The 22,547-nt window shown below is 43.8% G+C and overlaps 1 protein-coding gene across 1 annotated transcript in view; it reads left to right on the top strand.

The window, feature by feature from the left end:
- Positions 1 to 2,226, top strand: part of LOC149465221 (tumor necrosis factor ligand superfamily member 15-like) — a 34,646-nt gene extending 32,420 nt beyond the window's left edge. The window contains exon 4 of the mRNA XM_089673550.1: positions 714 to 2,226. Coding sequence (XP_089529676.1) covers positions 714 to 1,126 — 413 coding nt within the window. The 3' untranslated portion in view covers positions 1,127 to 2,226. The remainder of the gene's footprint in view (positions 1 to 713) is intronic.
- Positions 2,227 to 22,547: the final 20,321 nt, after the last annotated feature.

Raw genomic sequence — 22,547 nt, 5'->3', positions numbered from 1 at the left:
ATTAACACATCCTTTTCAAATTACTTGACACCACAAAATGATGCTTGGCTCTGTATTCTCTGAAAGGGGTGGCACCGAGAGGTGGGTAGGGAGTTGGAACCAGGGGATGGCGCTTGGGGTTGTTGGGGGCAGAGACAAGGGATGACTTGGAAGAGGAGAGTACCTGTACCTGTTTTCTGAGAAAAAAAATCCCCGACAAATATAAAAGAGGGGGCACTACTCCCAATGGCCACAGTCTGTCCCCCCTCCCCCCCCTTAGGTCTGAAGGATAGTAAACTGGCCTATTTAGAAAGTTTGGATACCCCTGCCCTAGACTGAGCCTGTATTGTTGGTGTGCCTGGATCTGTGTCTGTAATAGGCATCCCCTGTACTAGCAGACCTGGGCATGTTCTCAGTGGCCCCACGGGGGGTAAGCGCTGCGTAACTAAAATTTGGGAACAGAGGCCACCACTGGTCCTGCATTGTACTTGATGCCTTCAGAGTGCCTACCCATATTCAAGGATGGGAGCACCGGCTAGCTCAGGCCCACAGAAATGGTATGGATTACTTTTTGACAAAACAAGAGTTATAGTCTTCATAAGCTTTTAGTCACAAGCATTCAGCTTACTGTACCTCCTGAAACAATGAATTTGGCTCAGTTTTTTGTATTTTTTCTCTACATTGTAAATTAAACACCACCCTTTATTCATTAGAACATGTGTTTCCTTCCTCAGGCAAGAGCCAATACAATGCAAAGCCAAAGGATACTTTTCTACAGTGGGAATCGAATTTCGGGCTGGCCTACGTAAAAGATGATATGCAGTATGCAGACAAGTCGATCCACATTCCAAAAAATGGATATTATTTTGTTTATTCTCAAGTGTCCTTGAAGATTCCTTCCAACTTTGGAGATCACTTCGTATCACAGATCATAAGGCTGAATGAAAACTATGGTGCTCCGGAGGTTCTTTTCAGTGGAAAGATTCGCAAAGATGGACAGCAAACAATCTACTTGGCCGGCCTTCTTCAGCTAAACAAAAACGATTGGCTGAAGGTAAATGTAACTGCCGTTGATCAAGTGGATATCTCTTCAGATGACAAAACTTTCTTTGGAGCCTTCTGGGTCATGGATTCCACTGGCCGCTGATGTGAATAGATCCTGAGGATGTGCACAGTTTATCTTCAAGCCTTCTATGTAGACTCTGATAAAGTTAATTTATAAGCCACCTTGCTTAATATATAAATTATTTATGGCTTCTTTCATGCACACTGAGCTCTAATACATTATGGGCGAGAAAATACCTTATTTTTCCAAATACTTTATTCATTCAAAGCGGAGATACTTTTTCATGTTTGAGGAGTACATTTTTTTTGTTCTATGCAGTCAACTACATTGGTATTTACCATCCTCGGTCCTTAAGTACCTCCAACACATCAAGTTTTGGAAATTTCCCTTAAGAGAAAATAGCTGTTTAAAAAGTCAAGCCATTGATTTAACCATTTGACGTTGGTCAAGGTTGACGTTGATTTAAGCATTTGACGTTGATTTAACCATTTGACGTTGGCCAAGGTTGACGTTGATTTAACCATTTGACGTTGGCCAAGGTTGACGTTGATTTAACCATTTGACGTTGGCCAAGGTTGACGTTGATTTAAACATTTGACGTTGGCCAAGGTTGACGTTGATTTAACCATTTGACGATGGCCAAGGTTGACGTTGATTTAACCATTTGACGATGACCAAGGTTGACGTTGATTTAACCATTTGACGTTGGCCAAGGTTGACGTTGATTTAAACATTTGACGTTGGCCAAGGTTGACGTTGATTTAAACATTTGACGTTGGCCAAGGTTGACGTTGATTTAACCATTTGACGATGGCCAAGGTTGACGTTGATTTAACCATTTGACGTTGGCCAAGGTTGACGTTGATTTAACCATTTGACGATGACCAAGGTTGACGTTGATTTAACCATTTGACGATGGCCAAAGTTGACGATGATTTAAACATTTGACGTTGGCCAAGGTTGACGTTGATTTAATCATTTGACCCCCAGGCCAATTCTGACATTCCTCTCCTACAGGTAAAAATCAACTTTTTACTCGAAAATAACTTAGAATCCCCCAAACATATATTTTTCTTTTAAGAAAAGGCCCTAAAGAATAAAAGGGTGGGGATTGCAATTTTTATGTCACACTATATATGTGCAGTGGGTTTTGTTTGTGGAATAAAATTAACTTCAATGAATTTTGGCGTGCACAAACAATATAATACATACATGTTTGGAAAAAATATAAATAATTATGGTACGCCGAGTAATTAGATACCTAACATGCTTGTAGAATGGCAACAAACTACGGTACTTAAAAATCTCCAAAAGCGACGCTTTAAAAGCCTTTACAGGTTAGTAGTCTAGCGTTATATAGATGGTCTGGTGATAGAATTATTGCTCTTGCTATAACATTTGTAGTGATGTCTCGTGTGGTGCGACCACAGTTTGCAAATGCGTGCGCATCCTACATATGCGTTCACCTTTGCGCATGAGCATGGGTGGAGGGAATATTATTTATTTTATTTATTTTTTTATTTTCACACTGGCTCTTTAATTTTTTTTTTCACTTTTATGGCTATCACAAGGGATGAACAACATCCCTTGTGATAGCATGGGCAGCAACAGGTTCTCTTTACTGAGACATCCGGGGTCTATGTGACCCCAGATCTCTCCTCTGCCCTTAAAAACATCTGACCAAAGATCGGTTTGGTCAGATGCTTTCACAAGCCAGTAATGGCTTCTTTATATCCTGGCAAAACTGGAAGTGATTAAATACTCGTTGCTTCCCGTTTCTTAGATCATAGAGATGACCACAGATGTTCTGGTCCTCGGTAATCTCTATGGTAAGCCTGAGAATCCACCGGTCTCAGTCCTTGACTCCCCTGTGGAACGGGAGAGCCCAAGAAGGCGGCGAAAGGTGGCTGGCCCCTATTTCGCTGCATGTAAAAGCAAGTCAGCAGCTAGTTAGCTGCTCTGATCACTTTTACTTTATTCAGCATTGCTGGCTGAGAAAAAAAAGATGCTGGTGTAATGATTGCAGCTGCAGCCATGGCCCTTGTATAGCCACTCAAACCCAGTGACATATGGATACGTCATTGGGCGGTAAGCTACAGCCATGGGCCCAGCATAACCACGCAAACCCAATGACCTATCAGTACGTCATTGGGAGGCAAGCTACTGCCATGGGCCCTCGTATAACCACTCAAATCCAGTGACATATGGGTACGTCATTGGGCGACAAGCTACAGCCATGGGCCCTTTCATAACCACTCAAACCCAATGACATATGGGTACGTCATTGGGCGACAAGCTACAACCATGGGCCCGGCATAACCACTCAAACCCGATGACATATTGGTACATCATTGGGCAGCAAGTGGTTTTTAAAGCCTCTTTGGAACGTGAAGGAAATCCATAAAACATAACCTGTTGGTGGTACTTGAGGACTGAGATTGGGAATCACAGCTCTACATCAGTAACTTCCTCTAAGAGAAACAATAGCCCATCCCAGCTCTTCCATTCTTCCCTAGTAGTTTGGTTGGGTTGGTATTGTCTAATCTCGTCAGGTCAAGAGTAGGCCATGCTTGACAAACAAGGAGGCAATTACCCCGGCCTGTTGTGAAGTAATCTGGGGAGTTTCTTTGTAGAGAACTAATACAGGCAGGACAAGTTCTGTCATGATGACTATAATTGTCTTATATCAGAGTTAACATTCCTTGTAATGTTGATGAATGAGATTGTTCCTCAACTGCCTCCTTCTCTAGTGGACAAGAGCAAGAAAGATTATAATGAGAAGTCCTACATCGTGTCAATGGAATCAATAGGGGGGGACACATGGGTATCAGTTGTGCTGACTCAGATCATATGATGGAGTGGACCTTCTCTTAACAAACATACGAAGATATCTGAGCAGGAAGAATTGTTTTTGAAAGGGATACTCCTTTATGGATAAGCTTCAACTTGATATGTAAAGCCAACTGAAGATGTTACTAAATACATGCATTTATTGGGGTGTCATCTTCGGGCTTTGGTGAAAATTTAGGACAACATATCATAGTCTTGAGCCCGTGCTGGCAGGTGGAACCATGCGTTAGCTTCTTAGATCTGTCAACCAGATTAGATTAACATTAGACCTTTTTTGATTGCTAAGGAAAAGCAAACCAGGTATTTTATTTTGTATTTTTCCAGTGGTGCAGAAAAGGAGGAGGTCTTGGAGGTCCAATTGCCCCAGAGCATCTATGGCACACCAGCTGTCTCTGACAGTTGCAGCATGCAAATAAGGATGATAGGGGGATCCAAACTCCACCCCAGAGTGTTCACGGCACCACAGCTCTCTCTGACAGTCTCGGCAGGCTGCCTAATTAATTTCCTGTAGTTGCTGAGGCCTCCAGGAAAAGCCTTCTATTCTATATTTATTTATACTCATGAAGTGTGGAACAATAAAATATAGAAGGCTTTTCCTGGGGTGCTCAGCCTCAGCAACTACAGGAAATTAATTAGGCAGCATGCCGAGACTGTCAGAGAGAGCTGTGGCGCCGTGCACACTCTGGGGTGGAGCTTGGACCCCCCATCCTTATTTATACTCATGAAGTGTGGAAAAATAAAGGATTGGGGGTGGATTGGGGGGTCCAAGCTCCACCCCAGAGTGTCCACGGCGCCACAGCTCTCTCTGACAGTCTCGGCATGCTGCCTAATTAATTTCCTGTAGTTGCTGAAGCTGAGGCCTCCAGGAAAAGCCTTCTGTTCTATTTTTTATTGTTCCACACTTCATGGGTTTAAATAAGGATGGGGGGTGGATTGGGGGGTCCAAGCTCCACCCCAGAGTGTCCACGGCGCCACAGCTCTCTCTGACAGTCTCAGCGCACTGCCTAATTAATTTCCTGTAGTTCCTGAGGCTGAGCTTCCCCCATGAAAAAAAAAATTATGAATAGCCCTGCCACGCTTATAGGACTTTTGGAGGCAAAGAACCTTGATATGTCATAAGCCAGATCAGGGGTAGGCAACCTTGGTATTTTAGTTGTGGTGAAGCTACAAATCCCATCATGCCTCTGCCTCTGGGATTCATGCCTGTGAATGCCTCATGGGACTTTTATCTCGACAACAGGTGGAGAGCCAAGGTTGCCTATCCATGTTTCTAATTAAAGTAGAACTATGACCAAAATAAAAACACATAGCATACAGTCTGTCAATGGCATTAATGCCTTTTTTCTTTTTTATTACCACCAGAATTTTATTACCCGTTGATCCTACCAGTAGAGCCATTATTTTTCCACTTCCTCTGAAAGGCCAAGCTGTACCGCAAAAGGGGCGATTACGGGGGTTGGACAAACCATTTTGCACCAATGGGGTGCTTAGAGTACAAATTTTTGCATGTGCCTTTAGTGTTATGGGACCATCCAGAGAAAAAATAAATGCAGCAGCATGTGTTTACATGACTATTGTTTTCTGTCCCTATTTTCTGCAGCATGCTATGCTTCCAATTGTCTAGGTGCTGGTGATCTCCTCATGCACAAGACAGCAGTACCCACAGAATTATAGGGCATCTAGTCCCAAAGATCACCTAATAGTAATGGAATGGTACCTAATATCGATAGTTATTTTACATTGAGGGCTTAATGCTACTTTAAACCTTTTCTACTGGCAGGATCAACAGGTGATAAAACTATGTTACGAAGGGGGACTTAGAAAAACAACAAGTGTTGTGTCCATCCTAACGGGAGACTGTATCATATGTGTTTTTTATTTTTCCCATAGTTGACCTGACCGGTTACCTCACGTAATGGTTATCCTTCGGGAAGGATCATGGCATAACCTGCAGTCAGGGCTGCCATTGAAATCTGTCTGCCTGACAGGGCCCTAAACCCCTTCATTGGATGAGCCAATGGTTTGAACCCAACTTTTTTAGTTTGGGTTTTCAGAAGAATGCCTGAACTATTGCCTGTTCGAGACTAGCTTCTATATTTGACATCTTCCCACTGTTGATAGTTTCTAAGGCAGCAGCGGGTGCTGGCACTCACCACATATGTTGCAACCATCACAGATTCTGATAAGACCCTCACCTTCAGACCCCTACACCCACAGGGCCAGGGTTGTGGGAAATAGGCCCTTGTCCCCATCAACATGGATTAACCTTCCCTGCCAAGGGGATTACTCCTCCTACTTCTGAAAATGAGTAAAAAGTCTTCTCCCTTTCCCCGGTACCTTCTGCTGAATTGATAGGGCCCGGGGAACTTTGAAGAATGCCTGAACTATTGCCTGTTCGAGACTAGCTTCTATATTTGACAGCTTTCCACTGTTGATGGTTTCTAAGGCAGCAGCGGTGCTGGCACTCGCCATATCCCTAGCAGCCATCACAGATTCTAATAAGACCTCACCTTCAGATCCCAAAACCTACAGGGCCAGGGTTGTGGGAAAGAGGCCCTTGTGCTCATCAACATGGATTAACCTTCACTGCCATGGGGTTTACCTCTCCTGCTCCTGAAAATGAGTAGTCTCCTCCCTGTCCCTGGTACCTTCTGCTGAACTGATAGGGCCCGGGGAACTTTAAAGAATGCCTGTTTGAGACTAGCTTCTATATTTCACAGCTTTCCACTGTTGATGGTTTCTAAGGCCTGCAGCGGGTGCTGGCACTCGCCACATGCCTAGCAACCATCACAGATTCTGATAAGACCCTCACCTTCAGACCCCACACCTACAGGGCCTGGGTTGTGGGAAAGGAGGCCCTTGTCCTCATCCACATGGATTAACCTTCCCTGCCATGGGGTTTACTCCTCCTGCTCCTGAAAATGAGTAGTCTCCTGTCTGTCCCGGTGCCTTCTGATGAACTGATAGGGCCCGGGGAACTTTGATTTAATTGCTGAAAGCCAAGGCCAAACAGTACTTCAAGAGCCCCCCCTCTGCCTCCAGGCCCCCCGCTAAGCTGATGGGGCTGGGTCCCATTCGCAAGGACTGGGTCTGCCCCCCCCTATCAGTGGTCCTGTCTGCAGTCTATGAGAGAGATTTGCTAATACTGGTGCACTCAGAATTTGGTGCAGCTTTGCATGGTAGCCAATCATCTTCCAAATTCACTTGTTCAAGTAAGCTTTGACAAAAAAAAAAACTGGAAGCTGATTGGTTACTATGCAGAGATGCACCAGATTTTGCACTCTTCAGTAAATAACCTCCTATGTGTCTGTGGTATTTAATCAACTTCACCATTCCCGCCACCACCAAGTTGTCTACAATAGACTTTTTTTCTATGCAGAAAGGATGGTTGTTCCCCAAAGTCACAGTAGATGTATATAGTACTTAGCAAGGTGTATTTTTCTCTTCTATGAAGAGTAAGACAATGTAGAAAATATTCCTTTCACTCTTCAATGCCAAAGAAAATGCAGATATATATAAGATTGCAATATATCATTTTAACATGAACAATGTTTTAATTGGAACTGTGTGACTTTTTTTCTTTTTTTTTTATAAATGTTGCGGCTTTCAATACGGTTTTCACAGATATGAAAGCACAAAAATGACCAAATTATGCCATTTGTATGTAACTACAATATTTTGTATTTTGTGTTCATTTTGCACTTTAATATGTACGGCATATTTCTTTTTAAATATAACATATACTTGCACTTTTCACTGTATCAAGTACCTCATTCATTTCATATGGAGTTTACACTGATGTGTTGGTAATGGAATTTTGCAGTTACACTGTACGGCAAAAGTACGAGTTGGTTGTTGAGTTTAGGTGCTTCCAGTGAAGAGTACTGTTTAGCACTACAGAATACAAAGACTTTTTTAAAAAAAATTGTGGTCTTCCAACCTTGTGGTAACAGGTGAAGGCCCCTTTCTGTTTCAGTATGACTGTGCCCCCGTATACAAAGCCAGCTCCATAAAAACATGGTGAGATGAGTTTGGTGTGGAGGAACTCAAGTGGCCTACACACAGCCCTGATCTCAACCCTACTAAACACTTTTGGTGATGCACCAGAACACCAATTGTGAGCCAGGTATTCCCATCCAACATCCGTATCTGACCTCTTTTTTGTGGCCGAATAGGCACTCCCCAAACTCTTATGGAAAGACTTCCCAGAAGAGACTGTTATAGCTGAAAAGAGGGGGGCAATTCCATGTTAAAGCCAATCGTTTTGGAACGAGGTGTCCAAAGCACATATAGGTCAGGTGGCCATCAGTACCTGACGTCACAAAGGCTCTTTTGATTGAATGAGCACAATTTTTTTTAAAGATACGCTCCAAGATCTTTTAGAAAACCTTCCCAGAAGAGGCTGTCATATCTGCAAAAATGGGGTCAACTCCATGGTTTTAATATAAGAAGTCCAACAAGCCTCATATACAGTAGGTGTGATGGTCAGGTGTCCATCAGTACCTGACTTCACAAATGCTCTTTTGGTTGAATGAGCAAAAATTCCCACAGACACAATTCAAAATCTTGTGGTAAGCCTTCCCAGGAGAGGCTGTTATATCTGCAAAGAGTGGGGCAAATCCATACTAAGGTCCATGGTTTTGAAATGAGGCGCCTCACAAGCTCAATTAAGGGGAGGTGTCCAGGTGTCGATCAGTACATGATCTAAAAAATGCTCCTTTGGCTGAAAGGGCACAAATTCCCCCGGACACTCCACAATCTTGTGGAAAGCCTTCCCAGAAGAGGCTGTTATATCCACAAAGGGGGGGGAATCCATATTAAGGTCCATGGCTTTTGGAATGAGATGTCCAACAAGCACATATGGGTGTGATGATCAGGCATCCATTAGTACCTGACCTCAAAAATACTCTTTTGATTGAATGGGCTCAAATTCCCACAGACACAATCCAAAATGTTGTGGAAACCCATTCCAGAAAAGGCTGCTTTATCTACGAAGAGGGGGAAAATCCATATGAAGGTCCATAGTTTTGGAATGAGATATCCAACAAGCACATATAGGTATGATGACCAGGTGTCCATCAGTACCTGACCTCACCATTGCTCTTTTGATTGAATGGGCTCAAATTCCCACAGACACAATCCAAACTTTTGTGGAAAGCCTCCCCAGAAGAGACTGTTTTATTCACAAAAAGGGGGACAAATCCATATTTGGCTTAATTTTGGAATGCCATGTCCAATCAGCTCACCTAAGAAGAGGCTGTCATAGGTGCAAAAAAGAGGTCGACACAAAATGGGAAGTCCAACAAGCTTATATAGGTGCAATGGTCTGGTGTACCTGACCTGAAAAATACTCTTTTGATTGAATGGGCTCAAATTCTCACAGACAATCCAAACTTTTGTGGAAACCAATTCCAAAAAAGGCTGAGGGGGAAAATCCATATTAAGGTCCATGGTTTTGGAATGAGATATCCAACAAGCACATATAGCTTTGATCCATCAGTACTTGACCTCACAAATTGCTCTTTTGGCTGAATGGGCACAAATTCCCACACACACCCTCCAAAATGTTGTGGAAAGCCTTCCCAGAAGAGACTGTTATATCCACAAAAGAGGGAGGAGTAAATCCACATTAAGGTCCATGGTTTTGGAATGAGATGTCCAACAAGCAGGTGCAATGACCAGACGCCATCAGTACCTGACTTCACAAAGGCTATTTTGGTTAAATAGGCACAATTTTCCAAAGACACACTCCAAAATCTTTTGGAAAGCTCTCCCAGAATAAATTGTCATATCTGCCAAAAAGGGGGTAAACTCCATGATTTTGGAATGAGAAGTCCACCAAGCTCATATACAGTAGGTGCGATGGTCTAGTGCCCATCAGTACCTGACCTCAAATTCTCTTTTGGCTGAATGGGCACAAATTCCCACATACACCCAAAACGTTGTGGAAAGCCTTCCCAGAAAAGACTGTTGTATCCACAAAAAAGGGGGGTAAATCTATATTCAGGTTAATAATTTTAGAATGACATGTCCAGTCAGCTCATATAGGTGAGGTGGCCAAGTGTCCATCAGTACCTGACCTCACAATTGTTCTTTTGGTTGAATGGGCACAAATTCCCACAGCCCAACCTCAAAATGTTGTATGTTCTACTCGAACATCAAGCCCAACTCTACACTCTATGCTAAGGGAGCATACACACAGGTAATTTTTTTTTTTTTTTCTTGACGTTTGGGGTGCTCAATACGGAGATTTCTGCTGCTGGGTGCAAGGACCATTTGCACCTAACCCGCCTCACATAATTCCATCACATTCAATGCAATCCCTATCTGCATGGATAAAATAAAAGTTAGGCATACACCAGTTAGGCCTATACAATCTAATACCAACTGTCTTGCCATTGGCCAATTTTCGTTCTTGTAGTAAAGCTCTACCCTGTGCTCTTTGTCTCTACTAAATTTTGGGCTAGCCTTGCTCATTAAAATTGCCCTTCCCAATTTCTATCTACTGTCAAATATGTGCCGCCATATTTGATTGTCCATGTAAATTGTACTGTTCCAGAACACCACGTCCTCCAGGCTTGGTGTTTAAAGGATTTTTGTATTTGCCCCCACCCCGCCATGTTTCTTGGACCCGGTCCTCCCTTTGACCAACCCGGGACTGGCATGGGGAGTGCCACTGCATAGAGGGGGGGAGTCATTCATCTTCCTGGTCTTGGTGTCACTTTCCCCACCAGGTAGTGTCAGAAAAAAAGCTAATGGAGTGCAATGTCCACTCTGTTAGCTTCATTGGAAGGCAGGTGAATATTTGAACCCCTTCCCGCCCAGCCTATTGTATGACTGCCATGTGGAAGCCCTGCTGTTCTGGGAGGACATCATATGACATGCCACATGGCACAAAGGCGATGACAGATCACTGTACCGCCCTGCTGCCCTTACCATGTGATTGCTGTGGCCAATCAAAGCAGATCACGTGACAACTGTACACAATGAAAGGCTTTGATTCATGCCTTTCATTGCGCGCTATCGTGATGAGCTCTGTGATTGGTCACAGTGATCACATGGTACAGACAGGGCCAATCACAGCCCATCTGTACCATGTGATTAGCTGTGGTCAATCACAGCTAATCCCAATAGTAAACACTGAGTGAATAGTTTTTATTCAGAAAAAAATGGTTGCTTATAACTGTAAAATTCAGTTATAAACATTTATAGTGTGTTAAAAAAAAAATCCTGATCACCTTCCCCAGAGTAGTACAGTGTTACTATGGTAACACTGTATTGCTTTGGTCACTGGATGTAAAAAAAATGTAATAATAAAAAATATATTTTTTTAAAAATGTAAAGAAATTTTTTTTTTTTTTTTTTACATGCAGTCCCTGTCCCTGATCACCGCCACACCAGTGACATGATGACGCTGTACTGAAGTGGTGACAGTACGTAAACATTTTTGTAAAAATTGTGAAGAAAAACATTTTTTTTTTTTCAATTTCACTTTTATAATAATTGGTACAAAAAAAATACAATTTCAAAAACTCACCATGCCTCTTACTAAATACCTTGGATCATCTACTTTCCAAAAAGGGGTCAATTGGGGGGGTATTTGTACCGTCCTGACATTTTAGGGCCTCGAGAAATGAGATCGACCATCAGTACTCCAGGACTGATCGATTTTCAGATATATATCCCATAGTTTGTAGACTCTGTAACTCTTCTACAGACTGAATAATAAACACTGATTTGGATTATTTTCACCAAAGAAATGTAGCAGAGTACATTTTAGCCCAAATTTATGAAGAACAATTATTTGTTTTCAAAATGTTAAAACAGAAATTAAGAAAAATCGTGGGATAATTTTTTCAAATTCTTGGTCTTTTTTTTTTTCGTTTATTTACCAAAAAATAAAAAAAACAGCAAGGATTAAATACCACTAAAAGAAAGCTCTATATGTGTGAAAAAATAATTATAACAAATGTCATATGGGTACAGTTTCATTTCACCAAAGAAATGTAGCAGAATACATGTTGGCCCTAATTTATGAAGAACAATTATTTATTTGCAAAATGTTATAACAGAAATTAAAAAAAAAAACGTGGGATAATTTTTAAACATTTTTGGTCTTTTTTTTGTTTGTAGAGGTGATTTGTCATTCGATTTGAACGGTCAGATCTCATGACAAGTCTCTTCAGTGTGAACCGGAGCTTTCAGCTGCTGTTTGTATTTAAAAACTGTAAATCAGCTACTTTCATTGAAATGTTTTTGGAAAGCTACAGTCCAAAAACTACTTGGGGAACATAACTTTTTCAGCCAGTTCTGCATCAGAAAATAAAAAGGAGGGTGAATGGATACTCAAAGAACGTATAACAATTTTTCGAGACCTGGCTTCTCTATTAACCATGCAAACAATAAAATTACATAAAATAAAATGTAAAAACAAAATAAATAAATAAAATGATACTTTAAAGAAAAAAAAAAATTTAATAAAAGTTATCTAACTGCTTTACTACTGCGCTATAGCCGAATGATGGCTACAGCATGGTAGTCCAGTTTTGGGAGGGTGTCATATGATGTCCTCCCGGAACCCCCCCCCCCCCACCACAACCACGCCCCAACTCGTTTGGACACAGCTGATCACATGACACGGTAAAAGGCCAATCACAGCTGATCACCATGTAAATACACTTGCCGGTTATCGGCAGTACTTTCCTTATGCTGTCACAGTGTGAGGAAAGTACTGCCGATAACCAGCAGCTGCCAAAGCAGACATCTGTACTGATAATTAGGGCACTGAATATCAGTGCCTGATTATCAGTGCAGCCCAAAAAGTGCCCAGCAGTGTTGCCAATCTATGCCCTTCAGTGCCCCCAGTCAGTGACCTTCAGTGCTACCTATTAGTGCCTTTTAGTGACGCCTATCAGTTCTTATCATTGCTGCCCATCAGTGCCCAGCAGTGCTGCAAAGCAGTGCCCAGCAGTTGTGCCAATCTGTGCCCATGAGTGCTGCCAGTCAGTGCCACCTATCAGTGCCGCCATTCAGTGCCACCTATCAGTGTTGCCAGTCTGCTGCTAGTCAGTGACCTAGAGTGCTACCTATTAGTGCCCTTCAGTGACACCTATCAGTGCCCAGCATTGTTGCCCAGCAGTTGTTCCAATCTGTGCCCGTCAGTGCCCTTCAGTGACACCTATCGGTACCCATCATTGCTGCCCATTAGTGCCCAGCAGTGCTGCAAAGCAGTGCCCATCCGTTGTGCCAATCTGTGCCCAGCAGTGCCGCCATTCATTGCCAGCTATCAGTGTTGCCAGTCAGTGCCGCCGGTCAGTGACCTTCAGTGACGCCTATCAGTGCCCATCATTGCTGCCCAGCAGTTGTGCCAATCTGTGCCCATCAGTGTCACCAATCAGTGCTGCCAGTCAGTGCCCTTCAGTGCTACCTATTAGTGCCCTTCAGTGATGCCTATCAGTGCCCATCAGTGCTGCCAGTCAGTGCCCATCATTACCCATCAGTGCTGCAAAGCAGTGCCCAGCAGTTGTGCCAATCTGTGTTTATCAGTGTCGCCAGTCAGTGACTTTTAGTGCCCTTCAGTGATGCCTATCAGTGCTCATCAGTGCTGTCTATCAGTGCAGCCTCATAAACGCACATAAGCGAAGGAGAAAAATTACCTGTTTGCAAAATGTTAGAAACAAAGAAAACCTCTCTTTTTCAATATTTTCACCGTTTTTTTGTTTATAGCGCAAAAAATAAAACCCCCAGCGGCGATTAAATACCACCAAAAGAAATCTCCATTTGTGTGGAAAAAAATATGGGTGCAGTGCTGCATGACCGCGCAATTGTCATTCAAAAAGTGAGTCCACGCTGAAAGCTGAAGATTGGCCTGGGGGCAGGAAGGGGGTGAAAGTACCAAATAGGCGAGGGGTTAATCATCTACTCAGAAGCTGCATACCATCGTCTAATAAAGTTGGTTAAGAATCAAGAAAACCTTCATGTGATAAGGACGATTATTGCGTCGTTTATAGAGGATCGGTGGCTGCGAACGGAAGAGTTTTTAGGAGAAGCGCTTTACCGCCTGGCATTAACCTCGACAAATACTGTCAATATAAGTTTTATATTAATGCTTGCTGTTTGTTATTTTTGCGCTCACTGAACTCTCTGAAATGTTATTATGTTTCTGCTTTCATTAGTGAACGGATGGAATATCAAACAGGTGTCGTAAAACTGCGCTTTGCATATAGCGATTTACAAGGGATTTACAATAAAAACAATAAAAACAAAATATGTTTCTTTTATATACTTATTTAACAGACCAAGAAGCTATTTCCTCCATACATAAACAGACCGGGAACTCAACATAATGGGCTCCTGCTTAGCTGGGGCCAAGGTCCAAAATGATCATTTTGTATACGTACATGTCTAGTCCATATATAGTCCATATATAGTGAAAAAAAAAAAGAAACAATCCATCTAATTCAACCAATAAAGAAAAATAAATAAATAGAATAAAATGCAGAAACAGAATTAAAATAGAAAATCTCCATATGCCCACAATTGGTCCAGAGGGGAAAAAAAAAAACATATTTAGTACATCTCTGCAAAACATAGTTCCGTAGTAAAAAAGACACATCTAGTTCACCTGGGTCAACCAATGAAAAAAAAAGGATATACAGAATCTTATACCAACAGAAAAAAAGGATATACAGAATTTTATACCAACAGATGATCCAGAGGAATGCGAAAAAAACCCCCAAGAAAGCATGGTCCAATTTGCTCCAGTGTGGGAAAAATAAATTCCTTCCTGATCAACCCACAGTTGATCCAGGAAAAGGCAAAAAAACCCAAAGAAAGCTTGGTCCAATTTGCTCCAGTGGGGAAATAATACATCTCTTCCTGATCCTCGATCCATCGTTGCTTGATGTAAGTATCCATAGATGACATCAGTTGGTCAGGTTGAAAAGAAGACACATCTAGTTCATCTGGTTCAACCAATTAAAAAAAAAAAAAGGATATACAGAATTTTATACCAACAGATGATCCAGAGGAATGAAAAAAAAAAACCCAAGAAAGCATGGTCCAATTTCCTCCAGTGTGTGAAAAATAAATTCCTTCCCGATCAACCCATAGCTGATCCAGGGGAAGGCAAAAAAAACTCTTTTAAAGTTTGGTCCAATTTGCTCCAGTGGGTAAAAAATACATCTCTTCCTGATCCTCGATCCATCGTTGCTTGGGGTAAGTATCCATAGCTGATATTTGGAGGGCCATGGCCATAGTTACGTCGTTGGGTTGCGAATAAGACAGAAATCCATTTTGTTCAACCAACAAAAAATAAACCAAAAAAACCTCCATATACAGACTCCTCTACCCAGAGTTGATCTAGAGGAAGGCAAAAAAAAAACGTATAAAGCATGGTCCAATTTACTCCAGCAGGAAAAAAAATAAATGCCTTCATGATCCCCATACATCTTGGTTTGATGTAAATATCCATAGCTGATATCTGGAGAGCCATGGCCATAGTTACGTTGTTGGGTCGAAAATAAAACACAGATCCATCTAGTTTAACCAAAAGAAAAACAAATACATGGAAAATTTCCATACACAGAATCCTCTACCCACAGATGATCCAGAGGAAGGCGAAAAAAAAACCCCAAGAAAGCATGGTCCAATTTGTTCCAGTGTGGGAAAAATAAGTTCCTTCCTGATCAAACCACAGTTGATCCAAGGGAAGGCAAAAAAACTCTATAAAGCTTGGTCCAATTTTCTCCAGTGGGGAAATTGTCAGGAATGGACTCAGCACTGGTGGTGGGACTCACCTGCCGTGTGGGCTGCAGTACCAGGGCTGACCAGCGGGTGCTCTCAGCAGCCAGAAGCTCACTCCAGGCAATCAGCCAACACCTGGGGCTGATTGCAGGGGGTGTATTTAAGGAATGGCCAGACCTGTGATCTGGGCCTTGGTGTATGTTTTCCCATGAGCCCCTGTACCTGGTATCCTGTGTTCCTGCCTCGTTGCTGACCCTGCTTGATCCTGACCTCTGCTGACCGTCTCCTGTTGAACCCCTGGCTTGCCTGACCATCCTTCTGCCTGATCCCCTGTACCACGCTGTCCGTGAGTTACTGAACCCGGCTTGTGACCCTGACTATTCTCTGCCTGCTCCCCCTGTACCACGCTGCCCGCACGATACCGACCCGGCTAGTCTGACCTCGCCTACTCCTGACAGTCGCCCATCCATCCCGCTCGGATCGGGGTCTGTCATCCCATCCATCCCGCTCGGATCGGGATCTGTCATCCCATCCATCCCGCTCGGATCAGGATCTGTCATCCCCTTCACAGCAGGCTCAACCCGGGCACATACCCTCAGCGGGACCCCTCTGCCACTGCCGGGGGTGCCCAGGAACGCGACCTGGTTTCAGTCTTGCACCAAGTCCATCCCCACCATCAGGGGCTCTGGTGAAAAGGCAGACTGGGACTTAGACTCCGCGTCCTGGGAAACCCCGTGCCGTGGACCACTAGAGATCCCGTTGGGCGGAGCCTGACAGTACCTTGCGGCCTGCCTGACCATTCCACCTCTCCAGCCCTGACTACGCCTGTGTTCCTGAAGCCTGCTACTTCCCTGTGTCAGTCCACACATTTCTGGTCACACCCGGATCCCTAACAGAAATAATACATCTCTTTCTAATCCTCGATCCATCGTTGCTTGATGTAAGTATCCATAGATGACATCAGTTGGTCAGGTTGAAAAAAAAAGACACATCTAGTTCAACTGATTCAACCAATAAAAAAAAAAAGGATATACAGAATTTTATACCAACAGATCATCCACAGGAATGCGAAAAAAAACAAAGAAAGCATGGTCCAATTTGCTCCAGTGTGGGAAAAATAAGTTCCTTCCCGATCAACCCATAGCTGATCCAGGAGAAGGCAAAAAAAACCCAAAGAAAGCTTGGTCCAATTTGCTCCAGTGCGGAAAAAATACATCTCTTCCTGATCCTCGATCCATCGTTGCTTGATGTAAGTATCCATAGATGACATCAGTTGGTTAGGTTGAAAAGAAGACACATCTAGTTCATCTGGTTCAACCAATAAAAAAAAAAAAGGATATATAGAATTGTCTACCAACAGATGATCCAGAGGAAGGTGAAAAATCCCCCAAGAAAGCATGGTCCAATTTGCTCCAGTGTGGGAAAAATAAATTCCTTCCCGATCAACCCATAGCTGATCCAGGGGAAGGCAAAAAAAACCCCTATAAAGTTTGGTCCAATTTGCTCCAGTGGGTAAAAAATACATCTCTTCCTGATCCTCGATCCATCGTTGCTTGGTGTAAGTATCCATAGCTGATATTTGGAGGGCCATGGCCATAGTTACGTCGTTGGGTTGCGAATAAGACACAAATCCATCTTGTTCAACCAACAGAAAATAAATAAACCAAAAAAACCTCCATATACAGACTCCTCTACCCAGAGGAAGGCAAAAAAAACGTATAAAGCATGGTCCAATTTACTCCAGCAAGGAAAAAAATAAAAGCCTTCATGATCCCCATCCATCTTGGTTTGATGTAAATATCCATAGCTGATATCTGGAGAGCCATGGCCATAGTTACGTTGTTGGGTCGAAAATAAGACACAGATCCATCTAGTTTAACCAACAGAAAAACAATAAATACATGAAAAATTTCCATACACAGATTCCTCTACCCACAGATGATCCAGGAGAAGACAAAAATAACCCCCAAGAAAGCATGGTCCAATTTGCTCCAGTGTGGGAAAAATAAGTTCCTTCCCGATCAACCCATAGCTGATCCAGGGGAAGGCAAAAAAACTCTATAAAGCTTGGTCCAATTTGCTCCAGTGGGGAAATAATACATCTCTTCCTGATCCTCGATCCATCGTTGCTTGGTGTAAGTATCCATAGATGACATCAGTTGGTCAGGTTGAAAAAAAAAGACACATTTAGTTCAACTGATTCAACCAATAAAAAAAAAGGATATACAGAATCTTATACCAACAGATGATCCAGAGGAAGGCAAAAAAACCCCCAAGAAAGCATGGTCCAATTTGCTGCAGTGTGGGAAAAATAAATTCCTTCCCGATCAACCCACAGTTGATAGGAACGTCCGTGTGAAAGGGGCCTTACTCAGAACTCAGCTCACCAAGAGTCAAAGTGCAGAGCGCCAACTTCATAGCAGAAAAGAAACACGATCCATAGTGAAGATCAGCAGATACCAGGGGCGGACTGACAACTCATGGGGCCCCCGGGCAATAGGGGATCATGGGGCCCCTGTGTCCTTGCCCAAACTCAAAAAAGCCTATGAAAAAGGTACCAGGGGCATCTCATGGGGCCCCCTACTGAACCCGGGCCCTCGCGCAGTGCCCAAGTTTCCAAATGGTCAGTCGGCCCCTGGCAGATACCAAGGATTTATTGAGGGTATGCACTTACAAGTAATAGAAGACAAACCAGCTCTTCCAAACATAAAACATACCTTCTTCATGCCAGGATCGAAGATGGACACTGCGTTTCACGCTGTGTTCTGGCTCCGTCCTACGTGTTTTGTCATGCATGACGTCATCGGGGGCTCTTCTTTTATGGATGATTAGCATGAAATAATATTATTTGCATGAATTAAACATAGTAAGGAAATGATTATATATTTAATTTCTAGCGCTGCACTTTTGTACACTAAATTTGAGTACTATGTATTGAAGTTCAGTGCCAGCTGCTGTATATTATTTAGGTTTGGGTCTCAGCCTGATTTTTCTTTCTGTTTTATTCAGGGATTTTTTTCAGCGGGAACATGAGGGAACGCAGTTCCAGCACCTCCAGCACTGACTGTACACTATATTGCCAAAAGTATTGGTCGGCCGGCCTTTCCACACACATGAACCTTAATGGCCCCCCAGTCTTAGTCCGTAGGGTTCAATATTGAGTTGGCCCCGCCCTTTGCAGCTATAACAGCTTCAACTCTTCTGGGAAGGCCGTCCACAAGGTTTAGGAGGGTGTCTATGGGAAGGTTGGACCATTCTTCCAGAAGCATTCTTCCATTTGTGAGGTCAGGCACTGATGTCGGGGGAGGAGGCCTGGCTCGCAGTCTCCGCTCTAATTCATCCCAAAGGTGTTCTATGGGGTTGAGATCAGGACTCTGTGCAGGCCAGTCACGTTCCTTCACCCCAAACTGGCTCCTCCATGTCTTTATGGACCTTGCTTTGTGCACTTTTGTGCAGTCATGTTGGAACAGGAAGGGGCCGTCCCCAAACTCTTCCCACAAAGTTGGGGGCATGAAATTGTCCAAAATGTCACCTTAAGAGTTCCCTTCACTGGAACTAGGGGGCCAAGCCCAGCCCCTGAAAAACAACCCCACACCATAATCCCCCCTCCACCAAATTTTACACTTGGCACAATGCAGTCAGGTAAGTACCATTCTCCTGGTAACTGCCAAACCCAGACACGTCCATCGGATTGCCAGAGAAGCGTGATTGGTCACTTCAGAGAACACATCTCCTCTAGAGTCCAGTGGTGGCGTGCTTTACACCACGGCATCCAACACTTTGCATTGCACTTGGTGATGTAAGGCTTGGATGAAGCTGCTCGACCATGGAAACCCATTCCATGAAGCTCTCTACGCACTGTTGTTGGGCTCATCTGAAGGCCACACCAAGTTTGGAGGTCTTTAGCTATTGACTCTGCAGACAGTTGGTGACTTCTGTGCACTGTGCGCTTCATGTGCTGACCCCGCTCTGTCATGTGACGTGGCCTACCAGTTGCTGTTGTTCCCAGTTGCTTCCACTTTGTTATAATCCCACTAACAGTTGAGCGTGGAATATTTAGTAGCCAGGAAATGTCAGGGATGGACTTATTGCACAGGTGACCACCTATCACAGGACCACGCTTGGAGTCACTGAGCTCCTGAGAGCGACCCATTCTTTCACCAATGTTTGTAGAAGCAGTATACATGCCTAGGGGCTTGATTGTATATACCTGTGGCCATGGAGGGGATTGGAACCCCTGAATCACATGATTTGGAGGGCTGGCCCAATACTTTTGGCAATATAGCGTATGTAATGGGAAGGAGTGCTGAGGTGGGCTGGAGGATCTGCTGCTAGAGGGTCTATTGATGCTGGCTGTTTGGAGATCAATTGTTGCTCTTGGGGTCTATTGTTTCTGGGGTGGATTTATTGTTGCTGAGGGGATCTCTTGTTACTGGGGGGGGTCTTTTGTTGCTGGGGGGAAATATTGTTCAAAGGGGGTGTATTATTGACGGCTGCAGGGAAATATTACGTATCACCACAAAATGATACTTGATTCTGTATTCACTAAAAGGTGCGGTACTGTGAGGTGGGTAGGGGGATCAACCAAGAGATAGTGCTGGGAGGTGGGTAGAGGGCCAAGACAAAGGGTGACTTGAAGGGCGAGTTCCTACACCTATTCTCTGAGAAAAAAAAGTCCTGGTTTTATAAAATAATATAGTAAGAAGAGCCAAGCGGATTGTGACTGATATTCTGTCGTATTTTCATTGCAGAGTGGAGACAGACTATCGGACTATGGTGGCCAGCTCCCAGATTGTCCATGCGTAGCGCACCTCAAGTTTAGCTAGAGGGAGCTTGTTAGTTTTTTTAGATAGAGGCTGTTTGCCTGGGATGAGTCAGCTTGGGTGTAAGTCAGCCATTATTTTAGATCAGGGCTGAGGGCTCTGCAACTCAGTTCCCTGATACCTCCCCCTGCTCTAGGAGCTGAAGAAGTTTCTAGAAGTAAGTGGGTGAGGGTGAGGAAGGGCTGATCTGCATACTTGAGGGATCTTGGCCAATCCCCAGGCAGGAGGCTTGGCGTGGGGCCAGGACAACCCTTAAGTAGCGAGAGCCTGATTAGCAGGAGTAGAGTCGGGTGGAAGATGCAGTGAAGGCTGGAGTGTGGAGTCTGGGAGGAGGCCCAGGAGAGGGGCCTACCTACAGGCTGGTGCTGGACAAGGGAGTTTCCACTGTACCACCGTCTTCCTGGAAGGACAACTTGATAAGCAGGAGGAGTGATGTCGGGTGGAAGATGGGGTGAAGGCTGGAGTGTGGAGTCTGGCAGGAGGCCCAGGAGAGGGGCCTACCTACAGGCTGGTGCTGGACAAGGGAGTTTCCACTGTACCACCGTCTTCCTGGAAGGACAACTTGATAAACAGGAGTAGTGTCGGCTGGAAGATGGGGTAAAGGCTGGAGTGTGGAGTCTGGGAGGAGGCCCAGGAGAGGGGCTTACCTACAGGGTGGTGCTGGACAAGGGAGTCTCTCCTGTACCATCGTATTCCTGGAAGGACAACCTGATCAGTAGGAGGAGTAGTGTCGGGTAGAAGATGGGGTGAAGGCTGGAGTGTGGAGCCTGGGAGGAGGCCCAGGAGAGGGGCCTACCTACAGGCTGGTGCTGAACCTAAACGAGGGAGTCTCCACTGCACCACTGTCTTCCAGGAAGGACAATTTGATCAGCAGGAGGAGTAGTGTCAGGTGGAAGACAGAGTGAAGGCTGGAGTGTGGAGGCTGGGAGGAAGCCCAGGAGAGGGACCTACTTACAGGCTGGTGCTGGACAAGGGAGTCTCCATGTACCACCGTCTTCCAGGATGGTCAACCTGATCAGCAGGGAAGGAGCCAGCCCAGTAAACGGTGTGAAAGTAGTCACCTACCCATTGAGCTGTCAGGAAGGACAATGTTACTAACCTCAAGGACTGTTCCCTGTCTACAGGGTGAAGGTGTGGAAGAAAATGCGTGTTGCCTGGCTGTGCAGAGCTGTAGGGGGACCCAAAACTCAACGACTCCTAAGGGGGCAGTGCTGCATCTGTATAGGAGAGGTCAGTCTTGAGCGGAACCGTTGAAACGATCAGGTAGATACTTTGCGTTCGAAGTCAGCCTACATCATTTTCTTTTGAGAAATGTATTTTATATACTGTGGCTCCGCACCCATATGGAAGAGAAATATATTTCCAATATATTTAGAAAAAAAAAATTATACGTGACATATATTTACAATATATTGGCCTACACTAATATATTTTAACATGTATTCCAAAAATGTAAATTAAAATATATTTTCCAAAAGGCATATATTTAAAAATATATTTTTTTATATATATTTTCCAAATATTTTTGAACATCTGAAAAAATACATAGATTTTTAAATATATTGTAAATGCATTCCAAATTACACTTTGATATATATTGCAGCAGGTGTTCTGAATATATTTTTAATAATATATTCGAAAATATATTGAAATAGATTTTTGAAATACATTGAATATAGCCAAAATTGTAGTATTTGAAATATATGTCAATATATTTGGGAAGAATATATTAACCATTAGCCGCCCGGCCAATAGCCGTTTGGCGGCTTGAAAAGCGCTGCAGCTTTCCGGGTCCACGCCATTTGGCGTGCTCCCGCACATGCGCCGTTTGCGCTATTGCAGAGCGGCGCAGCAGCGGGATCTGTCACCGCCCTCGGACACGGCCGATGACAGATCCGAGTACCGGCTCCCGTTGCCGGTACCATGTGACCTGCCGCGACCAATCACAGCAGGTCACATGACAGTTGTATACAATGGATGGCTTCATTCATGATGCCATCCATTGTATACTAGTGCCTAGCTGTGAATGGTCACAGCTAATCACATGCACATGTCATGTGATTAGCTGTGACCAAATCACAGCT

The sequence above is a fragment of the Staurois parvus genome, unplaced genomic scaffold (assembly GCF_062004578.1).
Source record: "Staurois parvus isolate SC_StPar_1 unplaced genomic scaffold, SC_StPar_1.0 ptg000140l, whole genome shotgun sequence".
Taxonomy (NCBI): Eukaryota; Metazoa; Chordata; class Amphibia; order Anura; family Ranidae; genus Staurois; species Staurois parvus.
The sequence above is the reverse complement of the archived record's forward strand: the minus strand, read 5'-3'. Positions and strand labels throughout refer to the sequence as shown.